The sequence below is a fragment of the Bos indicus genome, chromosome 17, assembly GCF_029378745.1.
Source record: "Bos indicus isolate NIAB-ARS_2022 breed Sahiwal x Tharparkar chromosome 17, NIAB-ARS_B.indTharparkar_mat_pri_1.0, whole genome shotgun sequence".
NCBI classification, from domain to species: domain Eukaryota; kingdom Metazoa; phylum Chordata; class Mammalia; order Artiodactyla; family Bovidae; genus Bos; species Bos indicus.
The window spans coordinates 64,403,075-64,423,095 of NC_091776.1; the positions used below are offsets into that span (position 1 = coordinate 64,403,075).

Below are 20,021 nucleotides of genomic sequence, written 5' to 3' on the forward strand. Positions count from 1 at the left end.
TCTAAGAGTGGTTCAGGTTCCCCACACCCTTGCCAGCAGTGTGCGTTTCCAATCAGAGAGATGAGGAGTGGTATTTCATTATTTTCATTTTGGTTCTCTGATTATCTGTGTGAGAGAGGGGCTTTTAACCCCATGGAGTTCCTCTCCTATGAGTGACCTGTTTCTGGCCTTAGTTTCCACGTGTTGATTGATTAGGTACGCACTGGTTTTCAACATTTTTTGAACCATAAAATCCTTTGTTAGAATAAACTTCCTAGGAATCCTAACATCGGAGGAGGCAATGGCGTCCCACTCCAGTACTCTTGCCTGGAAAATCCCAGGGATGGAGGAGCCTGGTGGGCTGTAGTCCATGGGGTCGCTAAGAGTCAGATTCGACTGGGAGACTTCACTTTCACTTTTCAGTTTCATGCACTGGAGAAGGAAATGGCAACCCACTCCAGTGTTCTTGCCTGGAGATTCCCAGGGATGGGGGAGCCTGGTGGGAGGCCGTCTATGGGGTCACACAGAGTCGGACATGACTGAAGCAACTTAGCAGCAGCAGCAGCAGCAGCAGGAATCCTAACATAAATTGAATGAAAGCAAAGCTGCCTCTTGGAGGAGGGGTGGGATTCCCAGAGGTAACTGTTTGCCCCTCTTCCCCCTCTTCAGGGGCTCCTAGGGCTTATAGTTTGCAAACAGTTGGTATAGTCCCACTATTCCAGCTCTAAGTGGGGAAACTGAGACCCAAAGTTGCCCAGAAAAGATCAAGGCAGGTCCCCAGGTAGGCTGACCGTCCGTGGTCATTCAAGAAGGATCTCTAGGGAGATGGTCCATCCATCAGTGGCAGGTTCGTTACGTCCAGTCTGTGCCCTGCGTGCCATTTGTTTTCTGTGTGATGGTGGTGGGGGTGGGTGATGGATGGTGCCGGAGGTGGTGACGTCAGTGTGGAGGTGGCTGTGGTGGTGAACATCTTTGCTTTGTTCCTCATCCTCATGGGAGTGCTTCCAAAGTTTTCCTGTGATGTTTGCTGTAGTTTTCTGGTAAATGTCTTTTCTTCAAGTTAAGGAAATTCCTTTCTATTCTTAGATTGCCAAGATTTTTGAGTTGCAGATGGACAGTGAAGTTTATCAAATGCTTTCCAGTATCTACAAAGATGATGTTGTTGTTGAGTCGTCGTGTCCGACTCTTTGCGACCCCCATGGACTGTAGCCCGCTAGGCTCCTCTGTCCATGGGATTTCCCAGGCAAGAATACTGGAGTGGGTTGCCATTTCCTTCTCTGGAGAATCCTCCTGACCCAGGGATTGAACCTGTATCTCCTGCATTGGCAGGGGGGGTTCTTTACTACTGAGCCAGCAGGTGAGATGGTTCTTTTTTCTCACCGTGGGGCACTGTATGAAGACCTCCCTGGGAAAGTCCAAATGAACTGATTTTGTCTCAAGCATGGAAACTCGCTCTCTCTCTCTCTCATCCATTTTCTCTGTCCCTTTCTCTTTACCTAAACACAGACACTTTTCCAGGCCCAGGGAGCTGGACAGTAGAGGAGGGCGAGGCATCAGAATAGAAATGATCTCCCGTGCTGGGTCAGCGCTTTCCGCCTGCCTGACTTCTGCTGCCGTTTCCTGTACTAATCCCGGGGGGACCAGCTCCCCCCCATCTGGTTCCAGACATAGCCCGAGACATTCTGAGGTTGCGTTAAAATGCTGGTGGCAGACAGACAGGGGAGGGATCTTGAAGCCTGGCATTCCTCCCCAGGATGCCGGAGGAGGGGGGAAGCTCGGCGGGTGTGTGGTGGGGGAGGAATTTGTCTTGAAAGGGGGGGCGGGTTGGCTCGGGATGTGGGGAGAAGGGCTGGTTGCTAGGCAGAATCGGCAGAGATGAATCATGTCCTGGCGGGAGCTGGTTATGGGCTAAAATGAGAAGTTATCCAAGGATGTGGAATCTTGTTGTTTGAGCTGGAAGGGAGTATGGACTCATCGGGTCCAGTCCCCTCATTTTGCAGACAGAGGAACTGCAAATACAGAGAGAGAGAAAGTTTTGCCCAGAAAGTAAGGAATGGATCTCTTGCCTCATAGCTTTTTCCAGGGATGGTGGCCAAAATAAGCCTTTGGCACCGCCTCCTGTATTGTACGCGGTTACTGTTCTAGGTAACTGAGATTTCATGGTGAATCCTCTGACTCGCTTTCCCCGAGCAAGAGAAATTCAGAGTGTTATGCTGTGAGACAAATATATGGACAGTGTGATGTTGGGGTGGATGGGGGAGGCCTGTCTGGGGAGATGGCATTTGAAGTGAGCTGCAGATGCGGGAGGAGAAGCTCTGGGAAGAGGGCTGCAGGCAGTGGGGCCAGTCTGTGCAAAGGTCCTGTGGTGGGGATGAGTTCGGTGAGTTTGAGACACAGCAGGGAGGCCAGGGGGCTGAGGGAGGCATAAGGGGGACAGGCAGGACCTTGGAGACCAGAGAGAGGTTCAGTGGGAAGCTGTTGCCTGCCCTGCGTCAGGGGCGTGATCCCTGTTGTGACCCCTTCTCCTGCCCCGTGTTGCCTGCTAAGGGCCTTTCCTGTGCATGAATGAGCATTTAGTAAGCCCCTACTGTGTGCTGAGCTGTCCTGGGCCCTTCGTCCACATGGTCTCGTTTCATCATGTGGCAGTGTCTCCCAGGCTGACTGTTGGAGAAGGACAGATGGGAGAGGCCCACGCTTGCTCATGGTCGCTCTCCACAGGCATCGCTGGCCCAGGCTCTGTCCCTCATTGAGACCCTCTGCTTGGTTAGCTCAGCTGGGAAAGGACCAGCCTGCATGAACAGCTTGCCCTTTGGTTCAGCTCCTGAAGAAAAAGAGTGGGAAAGGTTGAGAGGAGACTCTGATCCCGGCTGCCGCCCAAGAAGACTTGCCAGGAAGCAGGGCCATGCTGGCCCGAGCCTTTGGGGTTGGAATGGATGAGCACCCACTGGAAGGGAGGTGGTCCCCAGGGGCTCTGCTGTGATGGGAAAGTGAGCAAGAATCTGGGGCTGGAGGGCAAATGGGACAGTGTGAGAAACTCCCAAAGGGCTCTTTGCCCCAGGATAGTAAGCCCAGCAGATGCCTGGAATTCCACCAGTGATTTACTTGGTGGTATTATCAAGCCTTCCTTTTGGCTTCTCTTTTGTAAGATGCAAATCCCCTTTGGAGAAAAGTGAGAAGATGATATCGCAAACCCAATATTGTGATAAAATTTAGAGATTGTAAGTGATAGGGGCCCTGATGCTGAACAACTCTGAGGGGCCATCAGAGTTTTGTTTTGTTTTTCTCCATGGGGTCACTGGAGACTTTGTTGGGGCTACCCTGCCACCCATCTTCTCCCTCTGCTCAGTCCTGCTTGCTTAACCAGGCTTCCACAGGTGTCAATCCCAGGAACACTCCTAGATCAATGCCCTGCTTGTTAACTCCACCTGAGGGTCAACTCTCTGGGGAATCTGACCTAGCATACTGAAGGTGATGATGATGGTTATAAAGTTGATGATGAAGGTGATAATGTTGATACCGAAGATGACAGTTATAATGATGGTACTGATGATGGTGGTAACGTTGATACTGATGATGACATTGATGCTGATGGTGTGATGCTGATTGTGATAATGTTGATACCGGTGATGACAATGATAATGATGCTGTTGGTGGTGGTAATGTTGATACTGATGATAACACTAATGATGCTGCTGATGGTGATAATGTTGATACTGGTGATGACAATGATAGTGAGGCTGTTGGTGGTCGTAATGTTGATACTGATGATGATGACACCAGTCATAATCATATTGATGATGGTGATAACATTGATACTAATGATGATGGTATAATGTTGGTGATGGTGATAATGTTGATACTGATGATGACAATGATAATGATGATGATAATGTTGGTACTGATGATGACAGTGATGATGAAGGTATTGAAGATGGTGGTAATGTTGATACTGCTGCTGATGACAATGGTAATGATGGTGTGATGTCCATGATGGTGAAAACATTGATACTGATGATGGCAGTGATGATGATGGTTGATGTGCCAGTCTGCTCAGGCTGCCATAACAAGATACCACAGATGTCGTGACTTAAACAATAGAAGTTTCTTTTCTCACAGTTCTAGAGGCTGGAAGGTCTAAGATCGAGTTTCCAATAGGGCTCAATTTCTGTGGGAGCTTTCTGGCTATTAGATGGTTACTTTGTCCTCACACAGGACTTCTCTGGTGGCTTAGATGGTAAAGTGTCTGCCTGCAATGTGGGAGACCCGAGTTTAATCCCTGGGTTGGGAAGATTCTCTGGAGAAGGAAATGGCACCCCACTCCAGTACTCTTGCCTGGAGAATCCCATGGATGGAGGAGTCTGGCAGGCTACAGTCCATGGGGTTGCAAAGAGTCGGACACGACTGAGCGACTTCACTTTCACTTTTCTTTTGTCCTCACATGGCCTATCCTCTGAGCATGAGTGAGGAGACCTCTGTACCCTTATGACCTTTTTTAACCTTAATTACCTCTGAAAGACCCTATCTTCAAATATAGTCACAGTGAGGTTAGGGCTTCAATATATGCGTTTTGGGAGAGGGGACACAGTATAGTCCATAGCAATGATCATGGTGACAATAATGATGGCAGTGACCATGATGGTGACATTTGTCACTACTGCTAATGGTGGTGACGATGTTGCTAATGATGGTGGTGACCGTGGTGATGATAATGACAAGAATAACTGTGATAGTATAGAGGATGATTATGGTGATGATGATGGAAGGTGATGATGATAGGGTTGATGGGGATGATGATGGTGATGACCAGGATGATGGGGATGGTGATTGAGAGAGTCATTTCCTAGGTAGGTTGATAAGAAGTCTAGGGGTCCCCAAGGGGAGAGGGGTCTGGAATTCTCAAGGAGGAAAAAAGGACAAACTTTTTTTTCCCTCTACATTCCTTAGGATTATGCATCCTGCCTGAGGACAGTCTCTGGATTAAACCTTGTGGCTAATTCTGTTATCTTAAAATGTAAATTATGGGAGTAGGTCTGGTCTTTACAAGGATTATGTAACAATAATGTATCCTGCCTGAAGGCAGTCTCTGGACTAAGTCAGTTCAGTTCAGTCGCTCAGTCGTGTCCAACTCTTTGCAACCCCATGAATTGCAGCAGGCCAGGCCTCCCTGTCCATCACCAACTCCAGGAGTTCACTCAGACTCACATCCATCGAGTCGGTGATGCCATCCAGCCATCTCATCCTCTGTCGTCCCCTTCTCCTCCTGCCCCCAATCCCTCCCAGCATCAGAGTCTTTTCCAATGAGTCAACTCTTCACATGAGGTGGCCAAAGTACTGGAGTTTCAGCTTTAGCATCATTCCTTCCAAAGAAATCCCAGGGCTGATCTCCTTCAGAATGGACTGGTTGCAACTCCTTGCAGTCCAAGGGACTCTCAAGAGTCTTCTCCAACACCACAGTTCAAAAGCATCAATTCTTAGGTGCTCAGCTTTCTTCACAGTCCAACTCTCACATCCACATATGACCACTGGAAAAACCATAGCCTTGACTAGATGGACCTTTGTTGGCAAAGTGATGTCTCTGCTTTTCAATATACTATCTAGGTTGGTCATAACTTTTCTTTCAAGGGGTAAGCGTCTTTTAATTTCATGGCTGCAGTCACCATCTGCAGTGATTTTGGAGCCCCCCAAAATAAAGTCTGACACTGTTTCCACTGTTTCCCCATCTATTTCCCATGAAGTGATGGGACCGGATGCCATGATCTTCGTTTTCTGAATGTTGAGCTTTAAGCCAACTTTTTCACTCTCCACTTTCACTTTCATCAAGAGGCTTTTGAGTTCCTCTTCACTTTCTGCCATAAGGGTGGTATCATCTGCATATCTGAGGTTATTGATATTTCTCCCAGCAATCTTGATTCCAGTTTGTGCTTCTTCCAGTCCAGCGTTTCTCATGATGTACTCTGCATATAAGTTAAATAAGCAGGGTGACAATATACAGCCTTGACGTACTCCTTTTCCTATTTGGAACCAGTCTGTTGTTCCATGTCCAGTTCTAACTTTGCTTCCTGACCTGTATACAGGTTTCTCAAGAGGCAGGTCAGGTGGTCTGTTATTCCCATCTCTTTCAGAATTTTCCACAGTTGATTGTGATCCACACAGTCAAAGGCTTTGGCATAGTCAATAAAGCAGAAATAGATGTTTTTCTGGAACTCTCTTGCTTTTTTGATGATCCAGCAGATGTTGGCAATTTGATCTCTGGTTCCTCTGCCTTTTCTAAAACCAGCTTGAACATCTGGAAGTTCACAGTTCATGTATTGCTGAAGCCTGGCTTGGAGAATTTTGAGCATTACTTTACTAGCATGTGAGATGAGTGCAATTGTGCGGTAGTTGGAGCATTCTTTGAGCATTCTCTGGACTAAGCCTTCTAGCTAATCCTGTTATCTTAAAATATAAATTATGGCAGTAGGTCTGGTGAGATCTTTACAACCTCCAGACATTCTTTGGATTCATTGGAGAGTATATAACTCCATTGCTAACACTAGCAAGGGGGTACTTTTTCTACCCCCTTCTGATGTCTATGTCAGAAGCTTTCTCTATCTCCTTTATACTTTAATAAAACTTTATTACACGAAAGCTCTGAGCGATCAAGCCTCATCTCTGGCCCTGGATTGAATTCTTCTCCGGAGGCCCAAGAATCCCAGCATCTTTGCGTGATTCAGCAATAACCTTTCATGATGATGGGGATGATGGTGATGGTGATGTTGGGGTTGATGGGATGATGATGGGGATGATGAGATGAAGATGGGGATGGTGGTGATGGTGATGATGATGGTGATGATGGGGGTGATGGTGTTGATGATGGGGGTGATGATAATAGTGATGGGGATGACGATGGTGGTGTTGATGGGGGTGATGATGATGGCTAACATTCATTGAGTGCTTATTGCATTCCTGGTAATGTGTTTTTGTTTTTTTTTTTCCACTTGTGATCCTTCTTTTAATCCCTACAACAAATCTATCATTTAGGAGCTAGTATTCTGCTGATTTTTCAGGAAGGGAAATCAAAGTTCAGGGAGGTTAAGTACCTGCTTAAGGTCACATAGAGAGATCATGACAGAGCTGGGATTAGAACCCAAGTCCCCAGATCCCCATTCAAGGTTATTTCCTCATATCCTGTGGTCCTGCTCAAAGGGGCTGTGCGTGGTGGAGAGGTGTTTGGTGGGGAGGGGGGTCCAGCCTGACTTCCCCACTGGGGCTTCCTCTGCTCCAGCAGCCTGAGGCTCCAGCGGTGGGGCGGGGGGGATGGAGGCCCCCGGGACCTTTTTTGCACCAGCAGCTCCAGGGCATCAAGCGTTGTCCTCACCCGGGGGGCCTCCAGAGTTATTCTGGGATGTGGGCTTCTCTGAGGTGAGGCCACAGGCTGGAGTGCCCAACAGGACTTTCCAAAGATAGCTGGGCAGGGAGGGTGCCGGTGGTATTTGAGGCTGGGCCTTGGGAGTAGCTGTGCTCTGTGGCTGACCAAGTACAGTGGAGTGAACTTGCCTGTCAAGCCACGTGTGACAGAAGTCACGTCTGTGTGTCCCCTGCACAGGGGCAGGCAGACTACAACTTGTGTAACTTTGGAGGCCATGCTGTGAGGGCTCATCCTAAGGACCATAGATTGGAAGCCTGAAGTTATAGTGTTTTATTTTACTTTATTAATTTTTATTTCATGTCACTCTAGTCTTTTGCCATGGCTTGTGGGATCACAATACCCTGACCAGGGATCAAACCTGGGCCCCAGCAGTGAAAGTGCCGAGTCCTAACCACTGAATCGCAGGGAATTCCTTGTAGTATTTTAAAAATAGTAATAACAGCAGTGGTAACAATGGTAGTAATAGTAACCGTTGCTACGAGTCATGGTAATAAGACTGATGTTAACAGTAATAATAATGGCCGTAAGAGAGAATAGGCCAGTCACGGGTTGAGATCTCGGGCTGGAGCCCCGCTGCGGCCACGTCCTGGCTCTGTGACCTTGGACACATGCCTTTACCTTTTAGTTTCTTCATCTGTAAAATGGGATGATCATAGAATTTTAGGATTTCTGCGGAGTAAATGAGCTCATCTATTTAAAATGCCCAGCAACTGTGCCGGGTGTATCTCTGGGGCTAAAGAGCCGTGTGACCATAACAATGAACATTATGTGTCACATGCTTCATCTCATTTAATGGTCACGTCAACCAGACCAGGTAGGTCACACTGTTATCCCATTTTGCAGATGAATGAATGGAGACTTGGGATGGTTGAGGTCTCTTGTTCAGGGTCACACAGGGCTAGGCAGAATTTGAACCCACTGTTTCTGACTCCAAGGCTCTGAGCTCACCCTGCTCTGTCCTGCTGCTGCTCCCTGGATGGAGAAGGTCTTCTCTGGGGAGCCCTCCTTGAAGGCTTAGCTGATGTCATCTTGAGGGATGGAGGAAGCAAGCAGACAGGCCACAAAGCCACCAATGAGAGAGGTACTCACATCCATCTTCTGGTTGGGGCTGGAGCTCATCCACAGGGTCCCCCTAACTCTGCCAAGATTCAGTGGGACCCGGAAATCTTCTGTCCCATCACAAAGATGGACACAGAGTCTGCTCCCTTCTTGTCTCAAGTTCAAGGGGCCTTGATCACCTCTCATTGCTTGGCTTTTTAAGAAGACTCCATGATACAGATAGCCAGTTTTGGCAGGACAGTGCTTAATGGGAAGTTGTAAAAGTGCATTTTGATGTGGTCCCAAGTGGCTGGAATCCAGGAATAACATCTAGGAAAGGTTAGACTACAGATGTGGTCATAGCCACGGTGTGGTGCTTTGAAGGGGGTGGGAGGTGGGCAGAGGACCACAGCTGGAGCTCTAACCTACCACTTCCTCGCTGTGCTATCTGAGGAAAGTCATTTCAGCTTTCTGAGCCTCTGTTTCTCCATCTGTCCTTCATCCATCCACCCATCTATCGATCCACTCACACACCCTCCACCCACCCCCTCCATCTACCCGTCCATCCGCTCACACATCCTTCCTCTCTCCATCCGTTCACTAAATAGGCGTTCATGAAGCCCCTAGTAAGACAAGAGCTGGGCCAGAGGCTGGGTCCCATGATTGACATTTGTTGTTTAGTTGCTAAGTTGTGTCAGACTCTTTGCAACCCCATGGCCTGTAGCCTGCTAGGCTCCTCTGTCCATGGGATTTCTACTGGAGTGGGTTGCCATTTTCTTCTCCAGGGGATCTTCCCGACTCAAGGATTGAACTTCCATCTCCTGCATCTCCCGCATTGGCAGGGGGATTCTTTACCACTAAGCCACCAGTTCAGTTTAGTCTCTTAGTCGTGTCTGACTCTTTGCGACCCCATGAACCGCAGCACACCAGGCCTCCCTGTCCATCACCAACTGCCGGAGTCTACACAAACCCATGTCCATCCAGTTGGTGATGTCATCCAACCATGTAATCCTCTGTTGTCCCCTTCTCCTCCTGCCCCCAATCTCTCCCAGCATCAGGGTCTTTTCAAATGAGTCAGCTCTTTGCATGAGGTGGCCAAAGTATTGGAGTTTCAGCTTCAGCATCAGTCCTTCCAATGAACACCCAGGACTGATCTCCTTTAGGATGGACTGGTTGGATCTCCTTACAGTCCAAAGGACTCTCAACAGTCTTCTCCAGCACCACAGTTCAAAAGCATCAATCCTTCAGTGCTCAGCTTTCTTCACAGTCCAACTCTCACATCCATACATGACCACTGGAAAAACTATAGCCTTGACTAGATGGACCTTTGTTGGCAAAGTAATGTCTCTGCTTTTGAATATGCTATCTAGGTTGGTCATAAGTTTCCTTCTAAGGAGTAAGTGTCTTTTAATTTCATGGCTGCAGTCACCATCTGCAGTGATTTTGGAGCCCCCCAAAAATAGTCTGACACTGTTTCCCCATCTATTTCCCATGAAGTAATGGGACCAGATGCCATGATCTTGGTTTTCTGAATGTTGAGCTTTAAGCCAACCTTTTCACTCTCCTCTTTCACTTTCAGGGAAGCCATAAATTGATATTACTGTCATCAATAGAAGGCTAAATTATGAACCATCCTACATGGAATCCTGGGTAGCTGTTAATGAGGTCGGTCTACAGGAATTGAAATGGAGAAATATGGTTAAGAGGAAAATAGAAAGATACAGAAGTATGTGTAGTATGCTACATAAACATGTGGTAGCATATCCACATGTTTATGTGGATATGCTTTGGAAATTTCTGGAAAGACAGCTAAGAAACAAATACCAGAGATTGCCTATGAGGAGGGAGACTGGGGAATTCGTAGGGGTGGTAAGGAAGCTTATATATCATTCTGTTCCTTTTCAGGCTGTTTGAATTAGTTAATTATATTTATTATTACTATTTTTTACATTTTTATTTGTTTATTCTTGGTGGCACTGGGCCTTCTCTGCTGCGCCTGGGCTTTCTCCAGCCGCAGCGAGCCGGGGCCGCTCTCCAGCCATGGCGCAGGGCTTCTCATTGCAGTGGCTCCTCTTGGTGCGGAGCACAGGCTGTGGAGTGCTCAGGCTCAGTAGTTGTGTGGCTTGTGGGCTCTAGAGCTCAGGCTTGGTTGCCCCACGGCATGTAGGATCTCTCCAGATGAGGGATTGAACAGATGTCCCCTGCTTTAGCAGGTGGATTCTTAACCATTGGATTCCCAGGAAAGTCCTGAATTTAAAAAAAGTATATTACCTATTAAATATGAAAAAAATTATTTAAAAAAGACTCAAGTTTCTGAGTAATGATACAGAAAGACAAGGTAAAAGCAGAGTACAAAAACCATCCATAATATGCATGGGACCAGGGAAGGATCAGGGAAGGATGAGGGAAGGATCAGGGAAGGGCAGGCGCTCTGGGAGCAGCAATGGTGCCTAGCTCAGCCTGGGGGAGTCGGGATCGGCTTCCCTGCGGAGGCAGTGTCTGAGATGAGGCTCCCAGGCTGAGTGGAAGTTAAGGGAGGGTGCCTGGCTGGGGCCTTCCTAGTCGGGGGAGCAGCACAGGGCTGAAAGGAAGGTTTGGTGGCCTGGATCAAAGAGATGGATTGGTGTAGTAGGAAGTTTGGATGTGTTTGAAGAGTGATAGGGAGCCAGGGACAGGTTTCAAGAGGAGGGACAGGGTCAGAGTGGGGACTGGATTCCAGCAGTGAGGCTGGAGGCAAGGAGGCCCGTGGGGAGGCCAGGAGAGAGATGATAGAGTCCCAGACCAAGGCAGATGCATGAGGTGGGAGGGGCGGAGAGAGAGTTGGAAGGGGACCCCTTCTCATAGGAGCGTCAGCCTCCACGGAAATAATTTCAGCAAACTGCTTGGCAAAGTGCAGAGCACTCCATGGTGGTTCTCTCTCAGGGCTGCATTCTGCGAAACTCCCGGGGAGCTTTGGGAAAACGTCCGTGCCCAGGCCCTACCCGCAAAGCATCAGATTTAATCAGATGTTGGGGTTAAATTGGGCTCCCGGATGACTGAGGCACGGCTGGGGCCAGGCACAGTGCTTGGCGGCAAGTTGGCCAAATGAATGGATTAGGGCTCGCTCTGTGTTGGGGGTCACCTCCCGCTGATGCTCAAGGCACAGGGGAGCCTCCGGTGGCGTCAGTTCTGCGGGGAGAAACAGGGCAGAAGGATCACGGCCTCTGAGGTCGCCCAGCCCACACCCAGCCTTGTGGCCGGGCGTAGCTGACCTCCCAAGCCAGTTTGCTTCTTTGAAACGATGCCCGCCCCAGAGGGCTGTCCTGAGGATGGAGGGGATTACAAATATGAGGGCCTGGCCCGACGCAAGAGTGCACAGCTTGTCACTTACATGTTGGGATCTCCCGTGGAAGAGTTTACGTGGAGACGCGAAGATTCTTGGGATGTCAAGATCTCAAGACTTGAGTTCGCCCACGGGGACATGGTGCCCCCCTGTGGTTCAGACTAGCTGTGTCTGGGCCAAGGACAGTCTCTCATGGAAGTTCAACCCAAATGTTCTTCTCTTTCAGCTACATGACCACATATTTTGAGGTTTGGGCTATCGCCGTGGCTGTTACGAACAGCTTCTGATGTGTAGAATTTAGGCTCGGCTCTCAAAGGGTGTAACTGGGACAAAAATGTCTCGTTTTAAAAAAGTCACAAAGAACAGTGGTGGGGAATTGCAGGGCGGCCACATATACTGAAGACACAAGCGCAGACTACAGGGACCGTGGATTAAACCGCAGGACACGCCACACGGGACAACGTGACGTGGTTCCACCCGGCTGCTGTAATTTGAGGTTCTGATGAAGGCCTTGCTCTGTGGCCTTCCCCGCCGGGTGCAGGGGAAGGGCCTTTGAAGTTCCATGCCCTTCCCCAGAACGCAGAGGAGTTTCGTTTCTTTTTTTTTTTTTTTTTAAACAAAGGAGGTATATTTAAGAGAAGACAGAGCCAGCCTATGCCTGAAAGTCAGGACATCTTACTTTTGAAGTTGGAGATCTGAGTCTTAGCTGGCATTTTGAGGTCATGTTTTCACTAGACCATTGGACCTCCTTTAGTGGGGCTTTGAGCTGCTGCGTGACCGAGGGCATCTCTGCATGACCCCCCACCCATCGCCTGTCTACCCTGGGGGCAGATGGGATAGGCGGACAGAGATGAGGCTGTTATTTGTCCCTGAGTCAGAGGTGGATGTTTTAAAACTTTAGATCACTGTACACATACAGACTGTTCAGAAAGAACTACTTAAGTATCACAGCTGTGCAGGTGTGGACCAAAGAGGTTTCTTCCTGATGGCTTGGTTCATCGCCTCCACACAAAACCACCCAAGAGGTTCTCAAGAGTCGGGTATTGGAACAAACTTATGGCTGCTGGTGGGGGAAAGGATAGGGAAAGGGACAAGTAAGGAGTTTGGGATGGACATGTACACATTGCTATATTTAAATTGGATAACTAACAAGGGCATGCTGTATAGCACAGGGAACTCTGCTCAACGTTGTGTGGCAGCCTGGATGAGAGAGGGCATGGGGGAGAATGGATATATGGGGGAGAATGGATACGTGTATTTGTATGGCTAAGGGCCTCTGCTGTCCACCTGAAGCTATCACAACATTGTTAATTGGCTGCTGCTACTGCTGCTAAGTCACTGCTGCTGCTGCTGCTGCTAAGTTGCTTCAGTCGTGTCTGACTCTGTGCGACCCCATAGACGGAAGCCCACCAGGCTCCTCCATCCATGGTATTTTCTAGGCAAGAGTACTGGAGTGGGGTGCCATACTCCATTAAATAAAAAGTTAAAAACAAAGTCAGATATTGGAACTGCCTGGCCAGACCTGGAGCAGAACCTGGGCCTAGAAACTGATATTTAAAGCTCATTCTTCAGGCCTCTATCTGTTTTCGGTCCATAGCTTTAGGGTAGAGTCCAAGCCAGAGTTTCTCAGATTTCAGAAACCAGGCAAGTTACAAAAAGAATCTTGGAGTCACTTTGAGTTGTCAACCTGTTATTTTGTAAAGAACAATGAAGAGTGATGGCCATGTCCTTTCCCCTCCCCCTTGTTTCAGAAGACAGTACTGATGTCGGCTTTGTGAAGACCTCCACGCGTGGTCTTTGCCACCCAGCTTGCCTGGAGAGGAGCCTCGGTCGTCACCCCATCTAGCATCTGCGAATGAACCCCGTGGGGCTGAAGGCAGTCCTGTGAAGGGAGGGAGGGGCCCCAGTGACAAGGCTTACCAGAGACACCGTCTTACAACATTGCTTTATTATATAGATGCAAAATCTGTTTTATGTACAGTACGTGTACTTTATTTGGTCCTACCAAATAATCTTACCAAGGCTTTCTATTGGTAATCTTCCCTCAAAAGATTCAGGTAGAATTAGATATTGTGCACTTCACGACTACCCAAACCTGAGACTTCGCTACTAACTTCAGTTTTGGGGTCATACACATAAATCGAAATAGACACACGCGAGGTACAGACACACACGAGGTTAAGGCGATGAAAGTGAGCTGCAGGAAACCCCAGGGTTCAGAACAACTAGGCTGTGTATTTTGCTTGAGTTAGATTCGCAACGTGAGCAGCAAAGGTTGTGTGATCTCAGAGCGCTTTTATTGTAGTGCGAGGGCTTCTGAACACCCATGTGACCGCGTGGCTGGGGACGCTGGCAGCCTGTGGGCCCTTTGAGGCATCCATCACCAGGCGCTCATTTCTTCTCGGCCTCTCCTGTTTTGGGTTCTTGTTTCAGTTTGTAATCAGCCAGGGCGGCCTTGATGGCGTCTTCAGCCAGCACTGCAGGTTAACGGAACAAAACACAGCCTGTAAGTTTCTACATCTTTAAGAGCCGAGACAGTGGTGCTGGGACGGGCTTGACAGTCACCTCACCAGGGTGCAGGGTCAGGAGCCATCTGGCCGTTTCCTGAGCCACTCCCTTGGGGCGGCTCTGGGGACAGACTTGGGGCACAAACCTGGGATTCTACGTTAGCTCAGCCTCTCGCTGGGGTAGGGTGAGGGCTGTATACATAGTGTCTGGAGCACTGCGGGGGCGGGGGGGGGAAAGGACACAACAGATGTTAGTTCTCAGCTGCTCACGTGGAGTCGGGAAAGCGCGGTGGATGTCGGTGATGTTGGCTGGCATAACTTGGGTCGCGGCAGTCTGGGGGTGGGATGGCATTTGCCGGCTCACTCTAGTGATCCCAAGTTCGGCAGCTTTTATTTTGGAGTCGGTATTAAAAGGGAGGCTTTGGGGGAAACAAACATTGAGAGCTGGAGTGATGGCTGAGAACGCTGGCTCAAGTTCCGGCGCCCATGAAGGCCTGATGAAAAGGCAGGGGTTTCTCTGAAACCACATGAAAATGTTTACAAGCTACGGCCTTTATTCTTGGGTATTTGAGACTCCAGCTCAAGTGGAAAGAACTCGGGTCTCAGCAGACCTCCATCCCGGCCCCAGCACACACGTCTTGCCCTATGAGTCCTGCCCTGGCAGGAGGCCTGGCTCTCTGCTGATTTTTAACTAATTTGGTCAGTAAACCTCCATCACTTAGTTAAGGCTACTGTGTCTCATTCCCTCCTTCCCCTAGAAGGGTGAGATTTTTAAGGCTTTAGACTGAACGGGAAAGCCAAGTAAAAGCCTTCAGCATCTGGGCTTTCTCTCAGGACAGTGAAGAGGGGGCTACTGCACAGCTGGGCTGAGTCATCCCATATACACAGATGCAGACCCTGAGAGTAACGGCCTCTGGAAAGGAAACGATAAAACGCATGGCAGATGGGATTATGTTGGAAGCCGCATTTTCTCCTTCACTGGTGCCAACTTCACCACCGTGGGGTGGGAACAGCACAGATACGGAATCAAAAGTCTGGGCTTTAGACTCTGGCCCTTCCCTGAGGAGCTGTGAGGCTGGGCCGCTTGAACCTGAGCCCTCATTTGCTGCTCTGTGAGGGGGAGGTGATGACACGACTGGAGGATATTCCGAAAGGTCAGAAGTGAGGCTGTGACCAGCTCTGCATGATGCCCAACCCACAGCACCCGCCTGGGGCCCCGACCTTCTGGAGGCTGTGAAGACAACCCGAGCTCTAACCCTCAGAGGTTATAAAGGTGGATTCCACGACCCCAAAGGACTCACCATTCCCCTGTCCAAATGCACGTGGATACCATTATGGAAAACCCCCAATACCACCCCCACCCCCAGTCCAAGCCTGTTGGCATGCTGGAGGCGACACGTACTGGAGCAGTGCAGTTTCACAGGCGGGAGGCACAGCTCCTTGGCGATGTCTGTGTTTTTGATGGTCAAGGCTTCCTCCACCTGAGAGGCAGACAGGACAGATGGGCAGTTTTAGTGATGCTGTCTGGTGGAACTGAAGAGCAAACATTGCTGGGCTGGGGTGAGCCCGGCCTGCAGAGACACTGTCTCAGCCAGTAGCAGAGCCTGGGGAGTCTCGGAGGGATCTGCTTGAGGCCAGAAACTCCAGCCTTTTTTTTTCTTGGCCAAATGGCACGAGGGAGCATAGTTCCCAACCAGGGACTGAACCTGCGTTCCCTATAGTGGAAGCACCGAGTCTTAACCACTTGACCACCAGGAAGTCCCCTCGAACCTGTTTGCCGAAAGGCAGTGATTTCCTGCGTTGGTTGTGTGACTATGAGCTTCTCTGATGTCCATCGATTCTACGAGCTGGATGGTGTCAGGGAGGTGGGCGGGGCCAGGGCCAGCAGCATAGACAGCTCCTGGGAGGAGACCTTGGGGCTCATCCCCTGCCTGTAGGAGGACTTTTCACCTCCAGGTGGACTGAAAGGATGCCTGGAGTTTGTCTCAAGCCGAGGGCAGAGCAGGAGGCAGGCCTCTGTGGAATACGACCTGCTGGCTTAAGGAAAGCATTTTCCCAGCCTGTCTCCCAGTCTTCCAAGTCTGCTAACTCAACTGAATTAAGCTTCAAGTTCTGTTCCTGCAAACTCAGATGGGAGGCTCTCAAGGTCAGAGAAAGGCCCTCTCCCCACTTTCTGAGGTGTCCTGTCTCCTCATGCCCTCCTCCCCTGAGGATCGTTCCGGACAGATTGGCCAGCACAAGCTAGGTCTTTGCTTCCTGGCTCTGAGGAGCCTGCCGGCCAGGAGGCCCTGAGTCACAGGGGGCTGGTGGCACGTGGCCTGGCAGGCGGCCTGGCTGTAGAGCTGCCCGGCACAGGCCTCCGTGACTCAGCTTGCTAAACTTTGGCTGTTGGGGCTGCAAGGACGAGCACTTACAGTCTGGCTTTACTGAGAGGTTTTAACGAGGACTGGACTTTTGAAAGGCTAGTCTGTTATCTCATGAATCCTTGTAAGCCACCTGCAATCCTTCCTGAAACTGGATGGGAAGGAATAAACAAAACAAACCATGGTACACCCACCCCCTAGCAGACTTAGACTTCTAAGAAATGATAATATCTGTGACCTTGGAGAAAGCCAAAGATATCTCTCCACTTCTGTTGTGTTCAAGGGGTAGGTGGGGACCTTTTTTTGATTTAGTTAAAACATCACCAAAACCCTCAAACAAATAAAAATGGTCAACAACAACAGAAAACCCCAAACTAAAAAAAGTTAAGATTATCCATAATTCCCAATGTGGAGAAGAATTTGATAAAAATCTGGGTAAGCGAAATTAAAAAGAAAATCCTTGGAATATTTAGAAAAAAATTATAGTGTTTGTTTAAACCCTTCCCTTAACCAAGACGCAGGTTCTAGTTTTCAGGAGCCTTACCGTCTTCCCCTTTACCCATTCGGTGGCTAACGAGCTAGAGGCGATGGCAGAACCACAGCCAAATGTTTTAAACCTGGCGTCCACGATCTTCCCCTTTTCATCCACTTGAATCTAGAAAAGAGGCAGGAGTTAGCAGGCTTCTGGTGCTGCCTGCATAACCTGGCACTCAGGGAGGCCCACAGGGCACTTCCTAAGAGCTTTGGTCCTGCTTTCCATACTTAAAAGTTTAGGCTTTGATTATGGAGGCCCCTCTGTTTCAAAGAGTTCAGCAATGAAAAGCTGCAAGCAGGAACAACTATACAGAATTATACGGGCCTCGCTGGCAAAGGTCAGCCAAAAAGTATGGCTCCTGCCCAGTCTCCTCCCACTCCCAAGCCTGACTTCTGGCTTCCCAGCTGCTGGGCCAGTGCGCATCTTAAAACACTGCGAGAGTTGGCAGTAAAGGCCACCGGTTAGTGCTTTTTCCTTTGACGTCAAACCGCATGTAGCGCGTTCCCTCCTGTCTTGTTTCTGTTTTCCAAGATAGGCATGAAGCCGTCTGGCCAGCTTCCCACCACGGTGACGAAGGAGATGTGGAGAAAGCTATGGTTTACCAGAGTGCCAGGCGCTTCCAAAGTGGGGGCAGGCAGAGTTTGATTTATTGCATTTCCTATCCCTCTGGGGATTGCTAACTGATACAGTGAGTATGAACGTGAGATCTGTTTATTCTGTCAGAAGGGGTCAGCACAGTTTACCAGGAGGACTAGGATTCAGCCCCTGTTGGAATCATTTGTAACACTGACTTATCCCACCTCACAGGAATCAAGATGGGGACCAGAGGCAATGCCGGACGTGTAAATGCTCCGTCAAATACAGAGCACTGTACAAGCAAAGGGGTAACCGTTACCACCAGTAAAGATGGAAACCAGGGATACCTGTAATTTCATGACATCACCACACGCTGGAGCCCCCACCAATCCAGTCCCAACATTTTTAGATGTCTTGTCAAGGGACCCCACGTTTCGGGGATTTTCATAATGATCAACAACCTGAAATGAGAGTGAAGACAAATCAGTCACTCTTTTTTGCTGTTCATCTCCCCGACTTTGATGACAAGCTCCTTCAAGTCAGCAAACTGGACCTGGCAGGCCATCACCTAATACCAAATTTCACTTGGGCTGGATTTAAGACATATGGGGATCCTGGAGAAAAATCAGCAAAATCATGTCTTAATTCTGTGGGGTTTTGAACCACAAATAATTACTTGACCTCTAACCACCCAAGTCACAGAGTTGGGCTCAAACAGCACTTTTGTAATTTCGGAACAAAATCCATTCTCAAAAGAATGATTACTATTCAAAAAACTATACGTATGTATGGTCCAGAAAGGGAAGGACTTTCCAGAAGCCTCAAGGAGACTGTTACGGGACTAACAAGGCTATGGAATACGGCCATCTGTGTACGCTGATAAATAGTAACCATGACTGTGTTTCGGGGCCCCGAAATCCGCGGTGCCGCAGCGCGCCCTGGTGGCGGAAAGGCTGCGCGCGCCAGGTCATTCCGCGTGTACTGTCAACAACACACAGCCCTGGGTCCGCGGGGAGTGAGGTCTGTGCGCAAACGCTTGGAAGCCAGAACAGAGTAGACATCTATTCAAACTGGCACACGCGAGGCTTTAAAAACCTTGCGTTTGTTTCCCAGTTAGTCGTTAAGTATTCCGAGCTTCCAGTCCCCTTCCCCCGACCTATCCGACCACGGATTTTGACTTCCAAGTCCAAGGATCTGTAAGATAATATCCAATCTGGACTTTCTGCCCCGGGGTTGATTTACCGCATTCTTTTTGTAGTTAACCGGTTCCCGAGTGAGACGTCTCATGTGGCTGCCGACTACCCAACCTGTCTCTTAACTCACAGCATCCCACCACCCCCAAGCCAAAACAAACACAAAAACGTGACGACTGTGGGTTACACGTCCATGTCCACTCGGAGGCTCTGAGCTCCTGCAACACTAACATCAATCCTCAGTGGCCTCCCTGTGCCAAGCGTCCTGCCCAGGACTCCGCAGGCAATGGTCTCGCGTACGGGGGCGCTGCCCAGACCCCATCTGACGAGCGCGGGGCAGTGACTTGCCCAAGGTCACTCGGCCGCTGTGTGTCCGACTAGCCCGGACAGAGCAGGACCCTGCTTCCTGGGCAGTCGGGAGGTTTAAAGGCTGGATGGATGTTTCAGATTGAGGGCAGCTGCCGCTAGGCTAGCGGAGCTATCATTTTTGTTTCAGGCGCGGTTAGTTGCCCCAGCGCAGCCAGGGAGTCACTCGAGGCGGCATCTTGAGAGGAAGGCCCCTCCATCCAGAGTTGGGGGCGGCCAGGGCCCTGGGCTGCAGTCGGGGTTCCAGGGCCGCGCAGAGCCGGGAGGGTCACTAGGCTGGGCCTCCGCTAGGACCCCTAAGTTCTCTGGGTAGTCGTCACACTCCCGCCCCGCCCCGCCCGGTGCGGACCCCCCGGGCGCTCTTACCTTTTTGTGATAGAGCCGAGCGGGAGCTGAGAGCTCCCGGGCGGGCAGGCGCGGGGCCCGGAGCAACACGGCCGACGCCGCCCGCCTCAGACGGCCCGCTCCAGCCGCCGCCATCTTGCGGGCTTGCGCTTGCGCAGGTGGAGCGCGCGGCCGAGGGGAGGGGCGCGTGCGCGAGTCGGCTCCCAGCTGGGAGCGCGCACCCTCTAACGCCCCGGCGACCTTGCGCCTGCGCTTTCCCGCTGCGTTCACGTGTCCCCGTTTTGTTCCCGGGGCGCGGAGCCTCAAGGTTTGAAATCGCTTGAGGGCTAGTCCACCTAGCTGGGTTCTGAATCTTGAGGATCCTTGAGCTGGAAACTGGGACCCAGCTT

General features: G+C 50.0%; 1 protein-coding gene across 1 annotated transcript; it reads right to left on the reverse strand.

Moving 5' to 3' along the window:
• Positions 1–13,678: 13,678 nt before the first annotated feature.
• ISCU (iron-sulfur cluster assembly enzyme) lies at positions 13,679–19,810 on the reverse strand. Its single transcript, XM_019977814.2, has 5 exons — positions 19,654–19,810; positions 18,076–18,189; positions 17,162–17,272; positions 15,657–15,735; positions 13,679–14,224 (listed from the first exon to the last, which is right to left on the reverse strand). The coding sequence occupies exons 1-5, from the start codon at positions 19,765–19,767 to the stop codon at positions 14,139–14,141; spliced, it is 504 nt and encodes a 167-aa protein (XP_019833373.2). The 5' UTR covers positions 19,768–19,810; the 3' UTR covers positions 13,679–14,138.
• Positions 19,811–20,021: the final 211 nt, after the last annotated feature.

Coding starts and splice junctions, on each gene's coding strand:
- ISCU (XM_019977814.2), bottom strand. CDS start 19,767: ATGGCGGCGGCTGGAGCGGGCCGTCTGAGGCGGGCGGCGTCGGCCGTG. Junction 18,190..19,653: donor CTCGGCTCTATCACAAAAAG/GTAAGAGCGCCC, acceptor CTCTCATTTCAG/GTTGTTGATCATTATGAAAA. Junction 17,273..18,075: donor GTGATGTCATGAAATTACAG/GTATCCCTGGTT, acceptor CCTCTTTTCTAG/ATTCAAGTGGATGAAAAGGG.